Source organism: Columba livia, chromosome 7 (assembly GCF_036013475.1).
Source record: "Columba livia isolate bColLiv1 breed racing homer chromosome 7, bColLiv1.pat.W.v2, whole genome shotgun sequence".
Taxonomy (NCBI): domain Eukaryota; kingdom Metazoa; phylum Chordata; class Aves; order Columbiformes; family Columbidae; genus Columba; species Columba livia.
The window spans coordinates 12,625,358-12,650,536 of record NC_088608.1 but is presented as its reverse complement, the minus strand read 5'-3'; the positions used below and the strand labels follow the sequence as shown (position 1 = coordinate 12,650,536).

The 25,179-nt window shown below is 43.0% G+C and overlaps 1 protein-coding gene across 47 annotated transcripts in view; it reads right to left on the bottom strand.

Moving 5' to 3' along the window:
* Positions 1–285: 285 nt before the first annotated feature.
* Positions 286–25,179, bottom strand: part of CLASP1 (cytoplasmic linker associated protein 1) — a 171,653-nt gene continuing 146,759 nt past the window's right edge. For 28 of the 47 annotated variants that reach the window (XM_065070537.1, XM_065070536.1, XM_065070548.1 and 25 more), the window contains 8 exons: positions 24,318–24,434; positions 20,543–20,693; positions 19,274–19,520; positions 18,392–18,585; positions 16,606–16,734; positions 8,512–8,718; positions 6,159–6,275; positions 286–4,407 (listed from right to left, as the gene is read on the bottom strand). In XM_065070537.1, coding sequence (XP_064926609.1) covers positions 4,321–4,407; positions 6,159–6,275; positions 8,512–8,718; positions 16,606–16,734; positions 18,392–18,585; positions 19,274–19,520; positions 20,543–20,693; positions 24,318–24,434 — 1,249 coding nt within the window. In that variant the 3' untranslated portion in view covers positions 286–4,320. The remainder of the gene's footprint in view (positions 4,408–6,158; positions 6,276–8,511; positions 8,719–16,605; positions 16,735–18,391; positions 18,586–19,273; positions 19,521–20,542; positions 20,694–24,317; positions 24,435–25,179) is intronic. The other 19 variants (XM_065070554.1, XM_065070564.1, XM_065070579.1 and 16 more) reach the window with 3 other exon arrangements.

Genomic DNA, 25,179 nt, shown 5'->3' with positions numbered 1-25,179 from the left:
ATTCCCTAAAATAATGACTTCCCAAAGCTTTTTAAAGCTGACAGTGAATGGCCATCACCCCAAAAGATCATCTGCTGCTGGGCCTGCTGCTGCTCACAGGCTGGTGCCTGGAGGAAAGAGCCAGCCCACCACACACCCTTTCATTAATGCATGAAAACACAACAGCAGCAGGGCAGGAATAAAAGCAAATCCTTTACAAGCAAAGGTCGCTGGAGTGAGGAGCCGTGTTGAATAATGAATCTGCTTCGGTATTTCCTCCTCAAAAAGAAACTCAGCTTCCACGTATTCTAGGGCAAACTCAAAAGGTTTTATTTTAAGGTGTTTTTTTTTTTTAGCAAATTCTATCACATAAATGTTAACAAAAAACATCTGTACAATTGCCATGATACACTCAAAAGTGAAACAAATAAGATATAAATACAGATATGGATGTAACATGACAAAAGCGGAAAAATAGAAAAAAATACATGCGCATGAACACGGTGCCAACAATGTCATTTCTCACGGCTGGCATTTTTCAGAGCAGTTTTTATTTCCCATTTAAAACATTGTTAGCAACGTTTTGCTGTATACTACAAAGGTCTATTTTTCTGTCCCTTAATATGTAATATTATGCTTGATAAATAAAGGGGTGGGGAGAAAACGTTTCGATGACAAAGATGCAAGTTACATTACTTATACAGGTTATTGGTAAGCTAGTAATAAGCAATAAAAAAGACAGTCTTGTATTGTATTGTAATCCAGGCAAGCACACATAGTGTACCTTAAGAAAGCCACATGCCTCGATATTTCTGCACTACATGAGAACTACAGTACGTAGACCTGTGGGGCGGATGGAGCCGGTATCTGCCCATGCCCATGGAGCACTGGCGCAGCCAATGGCAGAGAAAACATCCACATCCGAGATTTCGGCAACCTTGCAGCCAGGAGCTGCTGTCTGCTGAGAGTTTTCTCCCATTCAGACTTTTAAAGCATGGTGGGCAAAGAAAATACACTTTTTTTTTTTCTTTTTCTTTTTTTTTTCTTTTAAAGGTACGAAAAATTGAAGCCCTGCATAATGGGCAGCAAGGGAAAAAAAAGGCAGCTGCAGTAGGTGCCTACTGCCAGAACAACATGAACACAAGCTTCACTGGTGCGGTGAGGCACTGCCAGCATGCAGATCTTTCTCTGCAAGCATGTGTGGACACTGTGATTTGCAGCCAGAGAGACCTTTATGCTTGCGGAAGGAAAACAAAAAGAAAAGATTGTACAGCTTGTTGAAGTCAGAACACTGGAGATGAGAGGTGACATTCAGAGCTAGCCCTTTGAGTACTTCAAAGGAAACAGACAAAATTATAAATCGGGTCATGTTCAACATACTAAACAACGTTACTATGTACATTATACGCAATGATTTATAAATACCTAAGCAGAATGTTCTCTACTGTATACAGGTATAACATACTTGTAGAGTACTCAAAGGATGAACAGTCCTCGACTGACTCACATAACGGAATTAAGTAGCACGTTAATGAGCATCTGTTGACAAACAGAATTGAATTTGATTCAGAAAGTAAGGCCTGTTCTACCATTTGCAGCCCCGAGGGTGCCAATAGTATCGGAAAACACGGGCTTGTCACCGGAGTCGGTGGCAGCAGGTCACAGCGTCGTCTGAAGGACAGGCTGTCAACTGCTGCGGTGGCAGCACACATGCCAGGGTCAGCTCAGAGACGTTACAGTGCGTTCACTCTCAGTGCATACTAACAGGATTTTATAAAATATATAAAATCAGTTGAGAAGGAATTCAATTCCTGGAGATTTGCTACAGTGTGCCATTCAAAACTGAAAAAAAAAATATCCACAAACAAACACACAAACAGCAAACGGTGATGGACCAAGCTCCATCACAGCTGGGAGGGACTAATTGCCATCTGGTCAGCTATGCTGACCTTCTGAATCCCAGAACTGGAACAGGAGATGTTGAACTGAGATGGGGAGAGAGGCATAAATACAAAGCAGTTAATAGTACAAATTAAAAAAAAAAAATCCAAACCCACTACTAAGAATCCAAACAAGACAGCTAATTGCTGCCAACAAGTTGGCTGAATATTTCCTCAAAAGGGAAAATAAATTTGTGGCAAACTAAGATAATCTGAATTATTCAAAACATTAAAAAAATATTCTAACAAGCATACCAAAAGATGTTGAAACAAAATGGTCCAGGGAAAGGGAGATGCCAACCACGGAGCAGCCCATCCTCCTCCTCACAGGGATGGCTTTTCTAAGCCTGCGGAAGGACCCTGGGGGAATCCCACCCACCAGGATGGCATGGCATCGCTCATTGGGAAAGATGAGGGAATCAGCCCTGCAGCCAGCAAAGGCCTGGACACATCCTGACAAGCTCAGGAGCAGGCCACATCCTCCACTCTCATGTCAGCTGGGAAAGGGACCCAACAAGCTTTGCAGCCCAATCTCACACGGTCCCCAGCAGCCTCAACCCCGTGGGAGAGCTGGGGCCTCGAGGGCTGTGGGCACCCAGCGTCACCTCCCAGCATCAGTCCTCAGGGCCAGGGCTGAGACATACTGGGATGAATTGATGGAAAGGGAGGACAATGGGACTTAACCATCCCCACTGTGGTACTGGAAACTCATCTTCTCAATACACTACCAAGGTGTCCCTTCAGCTCCCCAAAGGGGAAATGGAGAGAGACCAAGGCACCAAGAGCAGCCAGGGGCACATATCCATCACCACAGCTGCAGCTCCACCATCCCCATGTATCACTGGTACTGGGGGAAAAAACGCAGTTCTGTAGATTTGGGGTGGGCATGCCCATCAGCCAGGACCCAGCCCAGGGCCAGACACAGCACTAGCGTCCTCCTGCTCCCCCGGTGACAGGCACACTCGGGGGAGCTCACCCTTGGCAAACAGGGGAGTCTCACTTTGGGAAAGGGTGGTGCTACAGGGTGTTTGATTGCTGCTGGTTTGGCTCTGACTTGGTCTGTGTCATTAGGCTGCTAAAGGATTTGCCCCACTGCACCCTCACCCAGAGCACCAGCTGACAGCAATGCCCAGTGAGGGCTCTCTGCACCCCTTTGAAATGCAGAGCACCCAGCAGGGCTGTGTGTGGGGCTGTCTGGGAAGAAGGAGGTTTCTAAAGGCAGATGATAGCTCTGCAGGTTCTTCAGGCACAGGAGGAGCTGTGGCAGGCAACCAGCACTATCCCAGCTGGCTCAAGCAGGTGCTTCCACAAAGTCTTTTTGTTCCATTTCAGGTGCCCCTTCTGTCCTCTGGGATGAACATTTTGTAAAAGCAGTTGTGGGGACAAAGCCATTCACCACCCAGTGCCAGTGGGTCAGGTCAGAGTGGCAGATCAGCCCTTTGATGCTACAGACTTCAAGAAAAACAGGGTAACCTCACAAGACAGCACCAAGATACAGCTCTGCCAGGTCCTGCTGACCACCCATGGACACGCTCAGCCTAATCCAACACCCACGCACCTAACTCCAGTGTCTCATCACAGACATCGGTCCCAGAATTAGGTCTCAGATTCCCTTTGGAGAGTAACAAATAACCTGGAGAGTCTTTTGAGCATATGAAAGAGTTGCATGGATTGGAAGGGGAGCTATATTTACACAGTCAATGAAAGGAGCAAGAGCCCAGCTGTTTGGCACAGCTGGCTGGAGAGCAGTTACAAAGATATCAGCCCATCATAGGTCTGTCAGAAGAACTATGTACAAAAACTCAGATGTTTAAAAAGAACTTTTTCATTACTCACTTGATATCTCTCAGCATTGAAGCATCTGAGGCTGGAATCACAGCCACATCTGCAACGATCTCCTCCCAGAGAGCCCTGCACATTAGGCAAGCTGCAACAGGGAGTACGAAACAGGATCACAAGACTTGTAAGAAGAGGAGAACCCAGCCAGGACGGCTGCAGCCACGGGGAGAGAGCAGGTAACTAGCGCACAGAAAACAAAACTGGGTATGAACTAAACCAACAAGATTTGTTTGACCTTTACGTGTGTCCAGGTTCTTGGACTCAGTTTTAGAATGCTAACCTAAACATATTTCTGAGATTTCAGCAGGCTATACAAATATGTTTAAGTATGGCTTTCTGTTGCTCACTTTTAATGAAAACTGCAACACAGACCTTGCTTCCTTTACATTCAATACCAGTAAGATTCTACATAAAAGCTTTTAAGAGACTAAAATACTGATTGCAATAAATATCTGCATGGCCTCCTTGAGCTGATGGAGCGCGCCAGTGAAGAGTAGCAGAAAGGTCTCCGAGAGGCACCGTTGATTGCTTCTAAGTCTACACATATGTCCGCATATCTCTATTAACTGTGCGTTGAAACATCTGAAGAGGAACTGCTGTTGCTGTTGGTGGTCTGGGCCCTCTTTATGTACAAGTTTAGTAGCTTCATCTGAAAGAAACACACAAACATCAGGAGAAGATGCCAGGAATAAACAAACCAGGCAGACAAAAGTCAACTGCAAATCTTAAAACTTGCTTTCTGTGGTGAACTCAAGTTTTGAGTGAGCTGACACTGGGTGCTCTGGAGGAAACGCAGCAGCAAAGCGTATTTCAGAAAGGACAGAGGCAGGAGGGTATGTCTAGTCCTGCTGAAGTTACACACAGGTTTAATGGGATTTAGAAAAACCCCTTGCATTTCACTTAAGCAGCCATCAGTTCACAGACCTCAACCCTGCAGCCTCTTCTGGGCATGCAGGATTCCCACAGAGGTCAGTGGGGCTCCAAGAGCCAAGGTTCCTCCTAGGAAACACCCTGAGCTCTCTCTGCTTTATACAATTTTCAATGACATTTAAATAACTTCACTAATTTGATACATCTAGTGAAGCTGCAGCTGTTATGACTATCTACTTCCTTTGCATGGGTTTCTTTCTGTTTTTTTTACGTTACCCACCTTAGCTCCAGATCCTGCAATGACTCATGAACATGTTTAACTTTAAACATGAAAGCAGTCTGCATAAAGCCAGAAGAATTACTCACATGTTTATAGTTAGTTATTTGGTGGAGTAAAACTGTGGCACCTAGGATACTGGGATAATAAACACTCTACAATATTTTATGGAGGGATTTCCTAACTGCCTAAATACAATGAGGTAAACCTCAGCATCCATAGCTGTGTCTTTCCAGAGCAATTTGGAGGCACAAGTAATTTAAGGACAAGGCAACTCAGTTCAGAAATAAAATCCAACTGTCCTCAGTCTCAGGTTGTTTTGGTCTACACCACAGTTCCTACCACAAAATAAAATTATTGCTCAAAAATAACAGAAAAAAGCCTTCTGAACTAAGTAGGTAGTCATATACAGAGACCTATTTCAGAAAAAAAAATGCAGAATTCATCTTAAAAGTGCAGAGAAATATTGGGTATGACGACTTCAAACAGGAAAAGAAATCTTGTGTCTGCTTCCTGAGCAGCTCTGAAAAGCAACCTACCACCACCCACTTCAAAACAAAATGCCAGCTCTTGACTGAAGGACAGAGCTGAATTAGGACTTTGTTTTACTTGCAGTATCAGGTCAGAATTTGAGTTTTACTGCTAACCTGACTCCAGGGCACAAAGCCCTTTGAAGGGTCACTTGAGTTTGCCACTGTCCCAGGAGGAAAGGGACACATCAGCCATGCTTTTCAGAGTGAAGCTTTACCTGCATTTCTACCAGCCCTAATCACAATCTGTTGCTGAAAGGATGTGCTCTCCCACCATCCCAGGCACTCTTTGCACTAGGTTACCTGTGCATCTGCATAGCGCACTGGGAGCTAATTAATCTGTATTTCAGATCTGGTTTTCAGCCAGAGCTGCCAGCTGATCCAGCTCACTGCACAGTCACCCCTGGATGCAACACCAAGGAGCCACGGTAAAACAGCTGTAGTGGGAAGGACCCGCTCGGTGGCAGCTTGCAGTTACACAGGATCAAGTGAGACATGGAACTGATCCCTGAACCCCCTCGAAACTTGCTTAGTGGGATTTCAAATGCTGGCACTGGCTGAGCAAGTGCTGTGCCATTCTAGTGGCATTTGGCAGGGCGAGACAGGATTTAACAGGGTACAGGGAACTCGACCCAGAGCTACCATGAAGCCACTGGTCTTGCTGTCAGTCGAGCAAGCCGTTCGGCTGGCAATTATCACACCAGAGCCACATTACTTTTGTACCTTGCTTCCTGTGAGTTGTGCGAGATGAGGTTTCAGTTCTTCTCCAATTACTGAATAAATTGCCACTAGGCAAAACACACTAGCTTTACGGACGCTGCTCTCCGTGTTATCATAACCCTAGGAAACAAGAAAAGAAGGTCAAAAGTCACGCAGCACTCACATCCTTCCAGAGCAATATACTGGAGAGCTGATGAACATTTTTCAAATGTGGCCGACCTAACATATCAAGAGAAAGGTCCTGCTTAACATAACAGTTTGCAACTTGAATATTCAAACAGTGGGAGAATACAATCACCCAGTATTTCCTGTTTGTTCCTTATCAGTTATTACTATCATGTTTTAAGTTATTAACATCTTGTTATTTATAGCATTAAGCAGCAAGACAACATGAGCTTAGGATTCTATCAAATATACACACTCCTGTATCCAGTTCAGATGACCATATATTTGTTATCCTGGATGGTCAGGACTTCCTGGAGGAGAACCCTTGTGCTCCCAGCTTGCCACAGAGAAGTCTCTCCTAACTCAAATCTAACCCAAAGGAAACCAATTCTGCTCCTGAGAGCAAAGTAGCAGATGGAGAGGATTTTCTGCAGCAGAATGGCCTGAGAGTTATATCACTTGGGACATGAAAACCAGAATCCCATTTTGTGAACAGATATGCTATCCAAATAGCTCTTGGACAGAATAGCTCTATCCAGGCATTAGAAACTGCAAAGTCAGAGGCACCATGGATGTTTTCCAACTCTTTGAAAGCACTGGGCTTAAAGACTGTGTATAACAACACTACACACGTGCTAGTCTGTTAGATGAACTGCCTCTGTAACCTGGAGCTTTTTGATGACCTGTCAGGTAGGAAATACCCCAGAAAATTAACAGGTTGAAAGACCCCTGTAGGTGTGCTGAATCTCTGGCAGCTTCAGGAGAGCTCACACTAGCTCAGCAGCTAGTGACATCAGTGCCATACTCAGGCAGAGATCTGTCACTAAGCAGCCAGGCTATGAGAAACACAGGCATCTCCTCAGGCTGTGGGACACGGCTCCTCCAGAGGCAGGGTGACCTCTGCCAGGAGGAGGCATGCGGCAGGGCTGGAGCTGCCTGGCTGCCCGCTAGCAGGGCTGACATCCCAGCTGCAGGGCCAAAACAGTCTGAAATAATGGCTAGCAATCCCAGAGAGTGCTGAACTAGCAAAGCAGGAGACCTGGGTGAGCCCAGAGGAACATCAGGCTATTGAGGACCAAGGTGGAAAACAGGCAGGGCCCAGGCCCACAGCAGAGGAACATCCATGGAGACAGGAGTCCTCCTGCTGGGAGGACAGCTGGGACATGGGGCTCTCTGGGTCCCAAGCCAAAGGCTCCTGAACTCATCGGATGACTCTACTTGACCTCAAGTTTCTCTATGGGCCAACAATTTTACAGCAAAATGTAAGTCAATACAGAGTTGCCTGATTCCAATAGACTGTGATTTAAGAAAAGAATGACAAGAACTGACACTGCAAAGTTGGGACAAATGCCAGGATGCGCAAGGGGAATTTCTGACTTTGCTCTTGTCCGTCATCTTTTTACACTCACAATAAGGTAGCTTCTTTATGCCAGTTCTCCACTGAAGTCCTATCCACCCAAACATGTCTCCCCTTTCACATTGATTTGTTTCTGTTACAATCCTTTCCCACTAAACACATACAAGTTCTCTCTCCTCCCTCACTGCTACCTCCTCCTTATTTCCTTCTTGCTTGCAGCCTGATCCCGGCCTCTGGCACTGCCAGCTGCTTGTGCAGGGGAACAGGAGACAACATCGCTACAGCCAGTGCTGAACGCTAAATTCACAATGTAAGACCAAGCCTTAGCACTGGCAAAAACAGAGCTCCCCACCCAGCCCAAGAGGGTTATGAAAGACGCTGAATCAAGTCAGCAAGTAGTTTGGTCACGATTTCAGAGAGGAAAGAATAAAGGACCAGTCTGCCTGCTGAGATTCAAATTCAAGTGCAAAGTACAATCAAAGTGCAGAACGGCTCAGCGGAATTAAAGAAGACTACGAGATGTATTGCTTAGGATGTACTGAGACAGCATAATATGTGTTTAACTCCAACTCTCAAATTTATTACAGAGCAGCTACCAGCTTGTTTAGGGAGTCAGGCCAAGGCATCTAATTGCGGAACATACATGTAGAAATCTGAGTTTTCTTTTCCTTAACATGAAAACTAACAAAAGCTCAAAAATATAAAAGCTTTGAGGGATCAAAACTTTATTTTAACAAAATGTGGCCCCAGAGGATCCATCATTCTCAGACCTCAGAAATCATTCCATGGTGGCTTGTGCTCAGGGATGTGCATTTGTAACATGGGATTCTGTACCTGTAACAACCCAGGAATGATATCAGGAAGGAGCTGATGCAATGATTCCTTGGAAATCCTCTCGATGACTTTTGTCTGCATTTTGATAGCAGCTAGGTTAATTGGATAATCCGCAGTCTGAATGATGGGGCAAAGCACCTTGATGCATTGCTCAGGGTGGATGGAACTTGCCAGAGTAGAAGCAGCTTCTTCAGCAGCTCTGACGACCTGCAACGAAAGCAGAGCAAAACTTTACATTAAAGAGGTCACACATCACAGCCAAAACCACTGGTGTGTACAAGGAATGACTGCCAGGAAGTGCTCGGGGATGGTCATTAACAAATCTGCAGGAGGCTCTACCAAGAGGCAGCTGGCTCAGAGAATTCACTTCCTTTGCCTCCAGTGACATCTTTGTTCCAGCCAGCAGTAAGAAGCCCATTCTGCCTAATGTAACTGTGTCAAAGTTGTGGCTAGTTTGAAAAAGTCATCTGTCACTCAAGAGATAGGCACCCCCATCCCAGGAGAAGAAAGACAATAATATCTCTCCAGCCACTGTCAAGGAACCTAAACCCACCAGCTCAGACTTAATACAAACTTTATCTCCTTAAACACTAAAATGAATGACACCATTGCACCCTTTAGTGCGCTTCTCACCTGCCAAGTGCTTGGGTGCCCAAGCAGAGACACCCATGCCTACACAGATCTGTCCTGCCATTTCCTAGCTAAACTATGCGGTAATCTACAGACATAAACAGGCTTCATGGTGTCCCTGACCAGGCAGCTGTGCTCTCAGAACGTCTAACCCATTACAGCAGCACTGGAATCGCTATCTAACATGGAAGAACAAGTGGAAATAGTGGTTGCACCCACCTTTTGCAACTAGCCCACACTGCAAAGCAGTCACGCAAGACAAGGGAGATCACAAATTCAATTCCACTATTGGTCTGAGTTCATACATATTTTGCACATCGTAAGGCCAGCAAGAGAAGCTGTAAAGGTGCAGGATTTATTTATGCCCCTGCAAGTCCTCCTTTCAGCAAAGCTGCCCATTTCTAGCAAGGATCTGGCCGCATTTACACAGCAGTTGGGTATTTCACATCACTTCTCCCTGCAGCGTCTTCCCTCTGAACACAGAAGGACACTTTACACGTGTCCAGCAGGCTTCCTGTTGATATTAGCTTGTAAATGTGACAACACCAGGGAGACTTCCAAGTCTTCCGAGAGCACATCTGGCAGACAGCATCTGCATTCGAGCCACACTTCAGCAAACCCCTAAAGCATATGTTTAACTTCAATAACATGCTGAAGTCTCACTGACGTCAATGGGATCCAAGCGTGTGCTCACATGCTTGCTTGAATCAGAGCCTCTGCAGGTAACTCGCTCCCGGCTCCCTTGGAAAGGGCCGGCAGGGGACAGGGTGTAGGCAGTACCAGCTGAGGGTAAGCCAAAAAGACAAGCTCATCCCTGCTGGCACAGAAAATCGAATGCCACTGTTCTGCAATGCAAGTACCAGACCTGTCCAAACAGTCTTTCCTTCTGGCTTGGGCAAGATAAAACATTCAGCCATCCAGATCGACTTCGGGAAAGCACGTCTCTGAATACTTACATGCGCTCACCTGGTTACGCAAGAAAAATCAGCTGCATTCCCACACAGAGCAAAATGCATTATCCAGGTACAAAATGCCAGGTCATTTGGCAACAAGAACATGCAATTATAGCAGAGTTTAGCAAAGATATTTTGCCATGAGGCATAACACCTGTGTCTTGCAAATCATACCTACCATACAACATGAAAAAAAAGAAATCTTTTAAAATCTGACCAACAGAGTGAAACAACCTTAAAAGGAGTTGTGGAAATGAGCAAACAGCATCAAGCAACAGGTCTTCTTCCAATCTTTGGAGGTAAGATCAACAAATACACACCAGGAAGTGATGGGAATGGCTCACACTAACAGGAGACACCACAAGTTGTGGCTGTGAAATGCATCCTTTAAATTCGAGAAAGGGTGCTGTCTGCTACATGTTCAGACTAGGGAGAGCTCATTGTCACAAAAGGATTAAAAATTAGACAAATTTACTGAAGAAAACAACAAAGGCCAAAATACAGAGCGGGGCAGGCAGAACCATTAGCATGGGAAGGCTGTAAGCTTCAGACTGCTGGAAGAAGGGAGAACATCCTCAGGGAAGGATCACTGTATGCTTGCTAGTCGCTGTCAGGTAGAGTACCAAGTGAAGCAAACTTTTTGTCTGACCTAATATAATTATTCTCAGTGACCCCAGAAAAATGAAAGAAAACTAGCAAAGTTGTCAAATGATGATGGTAGCTGGAAAAAGCGAGTTCAAAAGGGTGGCTATGAAGCAAGACATGCAAGAGCCTGCTGTGTTTTACTGAAACACAGACACTAAGCTGTGTGTAAGGTATATCACAAACGTGATTTTACCTCCCAGTGAAAGCTTAGAGCAAACCATGGCTTGAACTGGATAGTTCGATACCATTCAACACAGGGCAGGTAGCCCAGGAATGCAGATCTACAAGATAGCACTTTGGAAAGGAGAAAAACCTGCTTCTTTAAGGCAAATGCTTAACTTACACTGTATACACTAGAGACTAGATTCAGCCTGACTTCTGCTGGCATAAATTAAGCTGTGTTTGCTGGTGGCTTCCTTTAAAGACATCCATGGTACATTAAGACCTTTCCAGTGAGTCTCCCAAAAAGAGAGAAATGGTAATACTTTTACCCAGGTTGCTTCAGGGAAGGAACCATACTCACATGCATGAAGCCAGCAAGGTGTAGCAGACAGGTAGGCTGTTCACCTCTAACAATGTATTCCTTACTGCTATAAAGGAGTTACTGGTTAGATGGTTCCAGGAATATGCACGCGAAATGCTTTTTGATATAAATAGGAGGGGATATGTTGATGTGTACTATTAGGAACAATGTGATCAAGGCAGACACCTGTCACAGATACCTTTCTTTCAATAGAAACGCACATTGGTATCATCGACATTCTACAGAATTTGCTGGACAAACTTTGGATGACATTCCCACTGGTTTACCTGGTTCACAATGGACTGCAGCCATGTGATCCTGTTCACTTGAGACAGCCAGAACAAGGACTCCATCTCTTGTGCATAATCTCTTTTGCTCAGACATTACTCTCAGTGTATTACAGACATTGCTTGCTGCCTGATGGCTGCAGCAAGTGGCTTGTCTGTGGTCATCTAATCCTGGTCAATGTGCAGCAGCTTTCTGAAGAGTTTTGATGGTTTCATTTCTGCTTTGAAGTGACACAACTACTGGCAAATAAGGAAAGAAAAACACACATCCTGACGCGCGTAAGGCAGAAGATGCCAGGTTCATCGGCTACACCTGGCATCAGTGTAACCTGCTGGGACCTCAGCAGAGCAACACCTGTACACTTAGATGAGAGCTGCACGTGGGAACATAAGCTGGAGTACTTTGCTACAACTGCTAGTTGTACCATCTCTGCAGAAAGTCAGAGGATGAGGCAGTGTAGGTAAAACCATGCTGGAAACTTAGAGGCCTTGTATGCTATTGTGAAACATGCAGAGCGCCAGAGTAGTTTATTAAGCTGAAGAACAAGGTTTTTGCTTTCCGGCTTACAAGGCACACAGCTATGTTTTTGAGCCAATTTTTGCCATCTAGAGGTGGTTAAAGCCTGAATAATCTAAGCTGGAGGGGATGGAGGCTTACCAGTACCTAGCCAGGCAAATTCCTGCCCCTGAAGGCTTTACAGTCTGATCCAGACAGGAACAAACAATTAAGAACTGGGTTGCAAAGCAGGAAGTGGACTCAGCAATGGGGAGTGCTAAGCAGGTGAAAAAACAATGTGATTTTTATAAGGGATTCAGAGGAGATGAGGTAGATTAGACTGCTTCTCCTGTGCACTGAATATCTGAAATGTGTTGGGAATTAGAAAAAGCACAGAAGCATATACTATGAAACATCAACAACTGCCAAGCTGCAGCCCTTGGAAGCTTCCAGCATGAAGTATGTATCAATTAACCTTAAAGACTTATCATATAGTGCCCTTCTTTAGTAAGCTACATTTTGCAGAAACCTATTATATTAATACATAAATCACACCAGAAGACAGCTGCAAATCATCTTATAAGTGTCAGAGGCCAGTCTAAAAGCACCTCAGCAAGACGGTAACAATTATCTACAGTTAAAGGACAGCTGTGATTTCTTCTTTTTCACCTTCTTTTAGAAGGTTACAACAGAGGCTGTTACATCCCAATTAGGCTTATGGACCTTCTGGATAATAAACAACTAAAACTAGATATTTAAGACATGGCACAATAAAAAATACTCATCAGTTAGATATATACAGAGTGGCATAGACAGAAGCAGGGAATTAGCTATCCTGTGATTTTTACTGAACCATTTCCCAAAATAGTGAACTATTTCTGGTTTAATATACTCAATAATAAGAAATTACACTCATTTTGCTGGTATGAATCCGAATGTCCTAGCAATGGTATTGGGTCAGCAGGCAGCATCTCTCCTTAGTTATGGGTGAGTAACTACACTGGAACAAATGAGTTAATATTAACTAATTGGCCACAGAAAGATGGTTCTCTTCCAATTAACTCCAAACAAAGAGTGATAAAAATCAACAAGATTTAATACCACACACAACTTCAATTACACTCAAATACTCCAAAAGTGAAAAGCATTTACATGTCAACTCCCATAAATATTTACAGTTGCGACTGAAGCAGGCCTGACTCTTCACATCACCCCATTAAATCAACAGCACTGAACAGACTGTTATACTAAAACCAATATTAAAAACAGGCCGATGTTAAAAAATGCACACTAAACATGGATCCCAAACCAGTCTTCTAGTCTGTAGCCCAGGGTTACATTAATTTTGACCCTTCATGGCGGTCTGTGCTTTGCCAAACTCTGGATTTGCGCTCACAAGGCGCGACTCAGCACAAAACTCCATGTACCCAGTTTCTCCAAGCATCCCAAGATACCTGACTATGCTAAGAGTGCTTTGATACTTTGAATCACATAACCTGGAATAAAACCAGAGACCCTTTTGTTTCAATCTTTAGGTATTAGCACTCAACTGGAAGAGGGGGTAGTATTTGCTATGTGGTGAATACGCTGGTTACAACTTGTTATCCCTCCTGGCCAAGCTGAACAGCACCAATATTGGAATTTAGGAAGACAAATGAACCTTTTTCTTGATTTCCAACAAACTGCCTCTTAGTACAATGACTTCTTGGAGACGGTACCTGAGATTAAGAGTTCTGTACCGTGCTCCTCTTCAAACTCTTTCGTCTTTGCTTGGTCACTTTGGACTGATTCTCCATGGACCATACATAACAGAAAATGGGAGCAATAACTCGGGGCAATTAGCAGTCCCTGTGCTGAAAGGGAAGATCAGGTAGGAAAGACTGAAATAGATACAGCTTGCTCAAAACAGTCATTTTCAGCTGACTTATGCGGTCTGTTGCATGCCAAAGGCTCTCAAACTGTAAAACCAGGATCCCTCCTGTCTTCTACTACAAGGCAGAAGCAGCCCAGAAACATAAACTATGGAGTGACATCCCATCAAGGCATCGCTGGCACAAGAATTTACACTTTACTAATTAAATTATATAGCAGCTTTCCTCAAAAGTTTTTAGAGTATAGAGGCAGATTTAATTTTGCATAGTCTAAAGAGAGTGCATCACTCCTCTTAATACTGCTCTGATTTAGTGAAAAAGAAAAGCGTAGAACTGACCACTGAGATCCTCTCTTCCCTCTCCTCCTTTGGCTATTTTTTAGAAGTGCCCTTCAACCACAAACTGGTGAATCTTCACTTAATCTCTCGCTCAGCGGCATCAAGTCAAAGGGCAGCTCCTCCACCCCTCATGGAAGGAGCAGTGCTGGGAAGGCAGCAGGGAGACCAAGCCGGAGGGTCACTATGGGATGGGCATGTGTGACCTCCTGGCCCAGGGCTCCAAGTCTGACCAACTGCACCATGCCCAAATGGACTCTCAGTTAATTTGTCACAGGCTTAACTCAATCAGCAAGTTCCAGCTACAAGTAAAAGTACCTAAAACATATTCCAGGTCTATCTTTAGCCTAGTTCATGCAGAGACCCACATGCAAGTTGGGAAACCTTTCTTAACTTAATGAATGCTCATACTCTCAAGCTACCTACAGGCAGATTATGCATTTCATGGTTCTGAGAGCCTCATTTAAACAGGGTTCCAAAAAACCACATACATGGAATGAAAAATCCAGCACCAGTGCCACCACTTAATACTGCTGCACACACAACTGTTTAGCACCAGACAGAAAAATAGGAGTATACCTACAGCATCCTGCTCTAACAGCTGTCACCCAAAGGCCTCAAGGCAGCAGTTGCAAATATGACATTTCTTAATTAAGAAGATGCTATGTAAAACCATTGCAAATCAAAGGCATGCTATGTACAGCACAGTAGCTACTTGCTGATAGCAAAATAGCTATGAATTATTCTTCTATAAAGAAGTGCCAGAACTTGCATCTCTTCATTCCTGGCTTCAGCTTTCGTTTCTCTGTAGCAAAGACTTATTTTCTCTGCTTTTCCTTATGAGGCATCTCATGCAAATCCTGAAGAACCACTCCATACCACAAGCTTGAAAAACACAGTGTGGGGAGGACAGAGGCATAAAGTGTCATGTTTTCAACATCATGCTTTATTTCTATAAAACCCATCAGTTCCATGAGGACAGGGAGTACTGAGGGGCACTAAAAACAGTGCCAGAGACGGTCTGGAAAGGTCTGCTAGAAATGGCAGTTTTGGAGGACTCTCAGAAAAAAATTACAAAGGGCAATGAGTCAAGGTGAGCTGAGAAGTATGCAACCAGGAAAACTTGCCAATAAAAGGCACTCCTTCAGAACACAATGTTTTGTCTGACTGCTTTATCAGGAAATCAATTTACAACTGCTTCTTATTACTCTGAACTGAAAATGACAGGAGTGCAAAGGCTCTAAATCAAGGAGAGGAAGGTAGGCAGAGTACAGCAGTCCTCATTCACTAAAGGATTGCAAATTTTCTACTTTTGCATTTTAGGGAAATCCAGTCTGTTAGATTCTTTCCTTGAGGGTGTTTTTCATTTTGTTGTTTTGATTTTTAAATAGTACAGTTTCTGGTATGCACAGCTAACATAACCTTGTGCCAATAATGCATTGCTCTTGAGCCGTCTGATCTATACCATGGTCTTTTTAATGGCCAAAGCTCTCCAAACAGAGATACCTAAAATTGCTAGTTGAGAACAAGCCTGTTGCAGAGCAGTAGAGCCTAACATTTGTTACCAAAGTCCTTGCTTTGAAAGTCCTCACAGTCATACAGAGAAATTAATGTGGCACTTCCCAAGGTATAGCTCAGACTCTCAAGATGCACAAGGTAGAGGAAAAGATACAGCTTGGAAGTCAATCTACAAAGGCTGATTATAAATATAATTTGAATGATCTACTTAAAATATTATCATCAAGTCCCTTTATTTTTGTTTTGCTCCAGAAGATACCTTCAGTTTTACACAGCTCTCTCACAAGAGGAAAATGCAATTCACCTTTGCAATTCCCTTCACTTCTTCCTCTGCCCCAGCTTCTTTTCAGCAGCGTGGCCTCTTGCCCATTTTCTCCTGTTACTCACCAGTTCCCAGTTCTCCAGCATGGCCTTATTTCACCATTCAGTTTTCACAACAATTCTGCTTGATCATGGGGAGCTTTGTGTTCTCCAGTACATTTCCCATCCTTACCCATACAGATGGAGCACAGTGCCCCAAAATTATTCAACGTGCTTTTATACTACAGGGTCTTGGCCTCTCCCTGAACAGGCAAGGAAATCCTGGGAAGTTGCCAAACAGCGGCCTACAATTCCAGATAGCCCCAAATCCACTTTAACAGCTCTATCAGTCTCAACTTGTTTTCTCTCTGTTTCAGCATGTAAAAATTCTGTCTCTTTGTGCTTGGGAGACTTAATATCAATGTGTTCTACTGTCAAGATGGGTCAACATGTTTGCCTGTTAAATCTTGTGGTTCCACATTTCTTCAGCAGGTCCATATTGCTTTCCCAGTAGCAACACTGAAAGGATCGCTCACCTCCTTGTGTGAATCCTTATGTGCTTCCAGTGTTTTCATGATGGTCAACTCTGCATAATTCTTAAACCTCGCTGGCTGGTTCCTTAAGATCTCTCTCAGGACTCGCAGCGCCAGGGCTCTTATTGAATGCTGTATCAAGAGAAATCCACGTTAGAAAGTTTGAAGTAAATTATCATGGCTCCCTACGCTGCCAGAAATCTTATATCACTCTACCAGCTCCAGTGGAGCGAGCAGAGAAATGTATATAACAAAAATTCAGAATTGGTCTCCTTGCTTGCTTTTGCATAAACGTGCACAGACACAAAAATCACATAAAATGACTGTTGTCACGGATACAAGAAATAATCAGAATGACTCTATTAAATTCCATACTCTTTTGGCAATGAAGTAGAAATTTGTACCCAAAACAGCACGTCTGCATTAATCTACAAAGAAGCTCAAATCATATTTACTTTGCCCTTCCTCTTTTGCTTAGTTTTGCGGATATCAAACTGGGCATGATCTGTGCAACAAAGCTGTTTCTCATGTGCTAATGCAGTAAAATCGACTCTCTTCCTGCAAATCCTATGGAAATTACTTTCAAGAACAGTCAGTCATTGTAGTCAACGCTGACCTATGTGTTAATCCTTTATATCAAAATATCATTAGCAGAAGGGATTTAACACACCTGCTTCAATTTCATAACTGTTACATTAAGTTTTTGGCCTGTGGCCACTCCAAATAGATTCTATCATTTCGGCAGAGGAATACCTACTTTCCTCTACACTCAGCCTTTAAAGCAGGTCCTTCGCTATTCATGCAGTGCTACAATACACATGCACTCAGATAAAGCCACCGTATCTTCTGGTACACGTGTGATGATACTACGATTACACACGTAGGGCTACAGCAGCTCATGCTTGTACTAAGAACGACTCAGAAAACACCAGCCACCTACACTGCTTCAGAATTAAAATTTCTGACAGTGTACCATATACTTTACAAAGAATATGGGAAATACAATGGATTTTAAATCAGATGAAACAAGGAAGAACTGTGTGTGGTTTGAAGCATGAATATTGTAACAGCCAGATGGAGCATGGCCCTGATGTGAAGTTGCAGCAGGGTGCCGAGCTTTACCAAGTACCACTGGGCTGCAAGCTGAACATACAGCCCCAAGCGGAAAAAGTAAAACTCTAGCCTGTAAATTGCTACTTTAACCAGCTATCAAATAGAAGGCTGTGATATGAATGCGGCTTTTTTAATACTTCAAAACAAGATCCACTGTAAACATAGTTTGTTCTCAATCACATTTTTGCAAGAGACAGAGACCCATCCCATGAGATCTAATAGCCTGGATCTTTAAACCACAGATGAAAAAAAAAACATCTATTCTAGGGTGCTTTTATCCTCCTTTTTTTGGGAATGGGTATGATACAGTTAAGAGCTTATAGCTTCATTTAACTTGGAAGAGAAAAACTTTTGAGATCTTGATAGTTTTTGTTCAAGACTAGAAAATGACTACTTTCCTGATTGTAGTTCAATTTCCTAGTTATTTGTTACTAACACTCCAGAGGGAGGGGGGAAAACTGGAACACTTCAGAGTAGCTTACAATTCATCATTGAGCACACTGAAAATCAGATTTTGTCAACATTCAAAAGAAAAAAACAAGTAATGCAGCATCACTGTTGAGATGCCGTACAAGCACAGCAGGTTTACTTTAAGCTAGTGTGGAGGAACTATCACCCCAGGTGAAGTAACGTAAAGAGAGGTAAGACAAAAAGAAAAAAAAAATCTACATCTCACATCTTTGTCTCCAAGTGTTTCCAGCAGCAAGAGCAGAATGGTTTTGAAATGTTCCTCCCAAACTCCAAGGTTATCTTCCCTTGTGATCTTTAGCAGTTCCAGGAGAGCTCCTTTCCGCTCCTCCACCCGCTCGTTGTGGTTGGAGAGCTCTTTCAGAAGATCAGCCACCAAATCTGAATGGTCAATGGGTACTTCTAGGACAAATGGCAGCAAGTCATTTGGGGAAATGGGGAACAAGATCAAAGGTGTCAAGATTACTAACCCTCTACAGAACAGAGTAGATGTAACAAGGGCAACCCCCTGCCCAAAAAAAGCACCAGTCAAGAGAATCTGACTAACCCACAATCTCACCTGAGTTCATAACACAGCTCATGACTCTGCAGATGGCTCCTAACGAACCAGGAAGAGATGATGATTGAATTTCATCCAGTTCCAATAATTACTTCTACAAGATGAGAACTGCCACATTTTTTCCCAGACACACACACCCAAAACCAGCGATTGCATGTATGACCTTTAGATCAAAGTACAGTGACTGTGACTCATCAGTGTACTGCAAAAAAATAAAGCTAAGGTGCAGCATCGCTTAAATGAAGTGAAACACTCAGTAAGGGCTATTGAGAAGTTACGGTCAAAGAGTGGAAGGTGCCCAAAATAGTGTCCTACAGATGTATGTAGATGCTTAAGGGACTAGTATGAGGGAAATTCTAGGCAAATGAGAATTAAAACTGCAGTATAACATTTTCTCAATCACCAAAGACCAGGTGAAAAGCAATACAAAACAAATGCATGGGCAGGCATTATCTGGGAGCGCTCCCCATCCACAAATACACCAGTAACAGAACAAGCTGCCGCAGTTTTTTAAGATATGCTGATACAAACCATCCCGAAGCTGATCCATGTCATCATCGAACACCGCTTCCTTCAGGGCAGTCTTGTCATAAGTGTTAATTGCGTCAACATAAGGATAGGGGTTATATTCTCGAGCACGTGGCCCTGAAAAGGCGCGGGGAGGCTGGGTGTTAAGCAGGGAGGTTTTGTTGTCTAGAGCCATCCTTCCACCTTCCACAATGTCACTGCTTCCACGGACATCACTGGTAGGCACAGCAAGGCCACCATCTCGAGACACCTGGAGGATCAAACAGACGGAAAATACATGAGATTTTACTCAAATTCTGAAAGCTGTAGCTTTCTTGGAGTTCACACACCAATATGATGAATCACAGAATCACTTACATGTACGTAATGCTTGAGTAAAACTTAGATTACCACCTCTTTCCCTTAGGTAACTACAACTGTTAAAAAAATCTCACGATCACAGCGCAAAAAGCTATACTAACATTCCTAAATCTAAGTTAATACTGCTAAAACTGCACAAGCTGGCAAAGATTATAAGTTCTGGAACGGGACCAATTTGCTAAGGAATGGAAAGGAAGCAAAAGCAACATCCTCCTCACAAAACTTCACAAGCCACTGACAGAGGAGACTGGATGGTGCTTAGCAAGATAACATGAACAACAGAAGGGTCCCAAAGCAAAGTCTTGGACCAAAAGCTAACTTGGACCAAAGGCTAACTTAATCTGCTAACTCTTTTTTTTTTCCACATAGGATGCAAAACTGTCATAGAATCATAAAATATCTCAAGTTGGAAGGGACTCATAAGGATCAATGGCATCTCACATGGCAGATAATTCTGTAACCATCCATGCAGCATAAGGTACGATATGAGTTGCACACTCAAAGTGATTACAGGGCCTTCCTATACATGAAGTAATAAGCTTGTGAGGGAAACCACCCATGCATTTTAGGAACAACACTGCCAGTCGCAGACCTAACTATACACAGTCCATGAAAACATCATCACTGAGCCATGCTGAGTCTGAGGAACACTAGTACTGTTCCCTTCGTACATGAGACTCCCTCAGAAACCCAGTGAGTCCATTTCACAGGGGGACAGAGCTCAACAGGAGCAAGGGACTGCATTAGTGGGACCGCATAATGTAGCTATAAGAAATTAGCAACCAATAAGCCAAAGACACTTGCAAGAATACAGCAGGAATAACTGGATTTTGTACACTAACAATCCAAAGCCAAGTTTGAACAAAATGTTCTAAAATTTTGGCTATCTGGGGACATGAATTAAATACTTACAATGTCACAGTCTTTCTTTCCATCACGTTTGATTGGCTCATTCAGGTCCTCTTGACTACGGAAACTAAATTTTTCAATCGCTTCTGTGACTCCGCGAAGAGAGCTGTAGATTTCATCAGAATTTAGGTTCTCCGTGTCATAATCCAGCATACTAAAGACCAAACGTATATGAAATGTTACATATGAAACTGGAAACCGCTTTTGACTGTTAACAAAAACAACGCCAAGTCAGAGACAGGTGATTTGGCATACTCTTTCTAAGAGTGACTGGTAACAATACATGGATGGAATCAAAGCAGACTTCAAGTCTGAGTCTCCCCTCAAATGGGGTAAATTGAGGAGAAGCTCCACTGAAATCAGTGGTGTCACAAATCAGGTCCACTGTTTGTCACATTCCACAGGGAGTGAGTGTGCTGGCTTTGGTAAACCAAAAACCTATCCCCAGTGTGGTAATGGTGTTATTTAAAAAAGAAAATAAAGTAAATAAATCACAATGACAACTCAAAGGGTCGTGGCAGATGATGGAAATGAAATCAATGAAATTTAAGTTTCTCAATAAATTAAATATATTCTATCAATGGATTAAAATGTGACAGATTTAAATGGAAAGGAAAATGCATCTTGTCATAAACCTTAGTCTAACATGTCCCATTTTCATTTATAGCCTAGTAAAACCAAAAACCACTTGCAGGATGCCTTGATAAAAGATGCATTTCAATATTGAGCCTGAGTTTGGGAATTCTCTCACTCAAATCTGATGCCTTCTTGCAGTCTGTCTGTTCCTCAGAAATTCCCGAGCAGCATAAAGCCATGCGAGTTTTTGGATTCCTCAAGGAGTTATCCAAAATTAAGTTCTGTGAAAAAATACCAGGCATGCAAGGGCAGATGATATGAAAAGATGTGGCTGAGAAGCTCCAACAAACCTGGACAAAATGAAAAGGCATTATTGGCAGGGCTTTGTTCTGTCTAGGGGGGGAAGCTGAGTTTGTATGACAATCAGTTTTCCAAGAGACTTACTGAAGAGACCCAGTAACTGAGAACAATTCCTCTGGGGGAGTCTCAGATCTTAGTAGCACCAGAAGCAAATAAACCAAAAGAATATGAGACATTTACATCAAGTTGTTTGTCAATAAATGCCAAGGAGTGGCTCCCTACAGGGGTGAATTACTATTTCTTAACAGCTGGGGGAGGATGACAGAATAGGCTTGGAAGAGGATGGCTGAACAAAGAGCCATGTTCCTATTCCACAAAAGAAAGATTCCCTGTGAGATGGGTGGGGAAAAAAGCTCCCTTCTGAATCCTGGGTACACAGCTATTTTCAACAGAACTAAAAGTAGGATGTTTAATACCTAGAACCACTAAATTTTTTGTTTTTGGAAGAAACTCAGGAACTTCAGACAGGAAAAGATTGGTGCTGCCCAATTCCTTTGGGATTAACACACTGAAAATAGCCATAATGCCTGGCTCCCACGCAACTCACTCGCTCTGCAATCGCACAAGCATCAGCACGACGTATTCTGGCAAAGAAACCAAATAACAACTCCCCAGCTTTAAACAGTGTCTGTCAGGCCAGGAAGAAAGAGAAGCCAAGAGCAGGAAAAAAAAACAGTTTATAAACCTACAGAAGTCAAAGTATTTAGAGCTTTTAACCAGCTGAATGACACTAATGCACTGTGATGGCTTTCCAGACAAAAGTGAAGGCAGTTCTCAAATTCTTTATAAGTATCAGGCAGGGAAAGGACAACTTTGTTTCACAGGATCTCGAAAAGAGTAATCTTGAGCTCAAGCACATTGGATTCCCAGAGGTTCTTCACACGATATTTAAGTGAGTGATGAAACCAACATTCAGGAAGGTGTACATGTGACTGTACCACGTACCCACACCAAGAGATGACACGACTTACCAATGGTCACACAAAAAAGAGAAATAATCGCAAACGTACTGACACTAAATCTTCTGCTAAAATCATCGTTTCTTTCCTCAGGGATGAATTTTGCCCTACAACTACTACCAAAGAGCAGATCAAAGTGCAGACTCGGCAACGTGAAAGGACTAAGGCAATTTCTGAAAGAGTCATTGGTCTGATGCATTTTTCAAAGCACAAAACCACATTTTGATAAAAATCTAAAGAATCCAGTGATTTCATATGTCAAGAGTAAGCCTGTGTAGGTGATCACATCATGTCTGTGTTCTGCATGAACAAAAACTCTACATGTGAACACACGTCTATTGACAGTATGTGTGCTGGAATACTTCACAGACAACACAATGGGGGGAATAAAAAAAATACAATGGAACTACACCCATCTCTCAGGGATAAATAAAAGGGTACAAAAGGAAAAAAAATATGACCCATGCCGAAAACTAGAGGAAAGTCACAGGATGAATAAGAAGTGAGTAGAGATGAGCAGTGTTTAAGGATGTCACAACATTATTTTCCATCCTCTGCTGCACTAAAACAATGCAGCTCTCCACAAGTTTATTGGGATATAATTTGGCAGTTTTCTAGTCTGACATGAAATACATTTTACTTCCATAAACTTTTATTCAGTTTCCAACCCAAGCTATGTGTAAGTAATCAACAGTTTAGCATCCTCAAGCAGTACACAGTAACCTACTTCCTTGCACTTTCAGGCTCTGGGCTGGAACATATATCAAATTATTCCAAACTTTGGTGACAGCTGATGAATGGAGGAAAAAAAAAAATCTCAAGTAGTTTAATTCAAAAAATCAACACAGATCTCTTCCACAGATATCTTAGTGTCCTAGAAGAGTCAGAACATTGATTTAAAGTTTAAATTCTGCAGGTATTCACAGAGGTACAGGCTGTGGGATTTTGTTTTCTCAGTCACCACAGATTCCCAGATTTTGAGCCTTCAAAAAACAATTTCTTTGCTTTTCTTTTGATAGTTTTTCATTAGCAACTTCTTGCTTGAAGGGAGACTTGTATGTAGTCCCTCCTCAGGTAACAGGTATATTGAAGTCAGGAGAAACCACATCTACAGCCAGCCTGTTGTCAGGTATAAACTTAAAAATAATCCAAGGAATTTAGCATATAGGTCTGACAAATCTGTATTCAGAAGGGGTCTTTTTATTAAAACCAGTATACAGCTTTAGCCCAGTATACTGATTTAAGACCTGTATGCGGACTGGAACAAAATGCGAGGGCACAGGAAGAGATGTCAAAATTAGCAATCAATAACCTCTAAATCTTGTGGTAAGGACGATTTTAATTTCAATACTACAGATTTCCAAGATGCTCCACAATCACACTGTGCAAGCAGCTGGTAAAATCATATATGCAAGCTTCATCCTCACTGTCCTATGGATATTCACTACTGCAGATGTGAAATCCCTACTGAGCCATGTTTGCCTGGATGAAAGTATCCATGTGCCACTTGCACAGTGTCGCTGAGTTGAAAGACCTTCCCTGTGCTGTCACAACACAACCAGTACCTGCCAAAAGTGCTCAGCAACTGTGTTCTGCATTGGAAACCAACTGTGAGATGTATAACCCACTCAGGAACCTGGCAGGGAGGAAGAGTCTGGGAAAATTCCTCATTTTTATTTTCCAACTTGCATGCTGCTGCTTCTCCAAGCAGCGAGCAAGCAGCCACCTGCCACCTCCATTTTCTGAAAACTATCGTCAACTCTTTCCCTTCTCCAACCAAAGCCTCCGCAAATCATTTCCCACATTTGAACAAATCCTACAGCGTGAAAGGTAAATAATATTGTGACACCTCAGACAAGTTGGTTTAACAGGTAGCTTGTTACCTGGGAGAGTAAGAGCGTCTGAAAGTCTTGTGGGAAGGAGCGGTGGGGATGGAGTTAGGCTGAGGAAGGGGAGGGGGGTGCTTCGACAGCCCGTCTGCACTCCAACCCCAGAACCGACTGCCGTGATCAGAGGAGAAACAAAAGAGAGAAAGAGCAGAGAAAAGGAGAGGGAGGAAAAAAAAAGAAACTATAATCTGAGTGGCTTAGTGCTGTCATGCTGCCTTGGAGAGAGAAAAAAAATTAATAGAAACAAAATTAAACAAGAATACTCCATTGAGCCCCATAAGTCATTGTTTTGGCCTTTATTATTAATTTCCACTTTTATTCCTAACATAACGATATGGTTCACACGAAAATAGTCCCTGTTTGTACTAACCAGTAAACTTTACAAATGGATAGAGCCTCTATAAACAACTCTTAATATGTTCCAAGTGAACAATCCCCAACCACACATCTGTATTCAAACTCTAAGCAGGTATTTGCAAGCAACAGGATTTCCCTGGGAGAAAGGAAAGTTGGAACTGACGCTTTTAATCAGATACCCAAATAGAGCTTGTCTAGTTTGGCTCCTGGTACCTCTATAAGTGCTTGCAAATAGGCCCTACACAACCAGCAAACCTTCATAGGGCTTGAGATCTGACTCTGTTTCACCAGATTCAAACTGACCCCAAACATGCAGCAAGTGAAAGTCAGCCTAGAGTGTAAATGCATCATGTAAACTGGGGACTTGGCCCAAGTCTCAGCAAGTAAACCAGCAAAGACTGGATGAAACCAGCCTCTAAGTCAATTCAGATCTCTCAAAGTTCCAAAAGCTCCTTCTGGTTCCTGTTTGATCTTGTGCCCTTGGGTCAAGGCATCCATC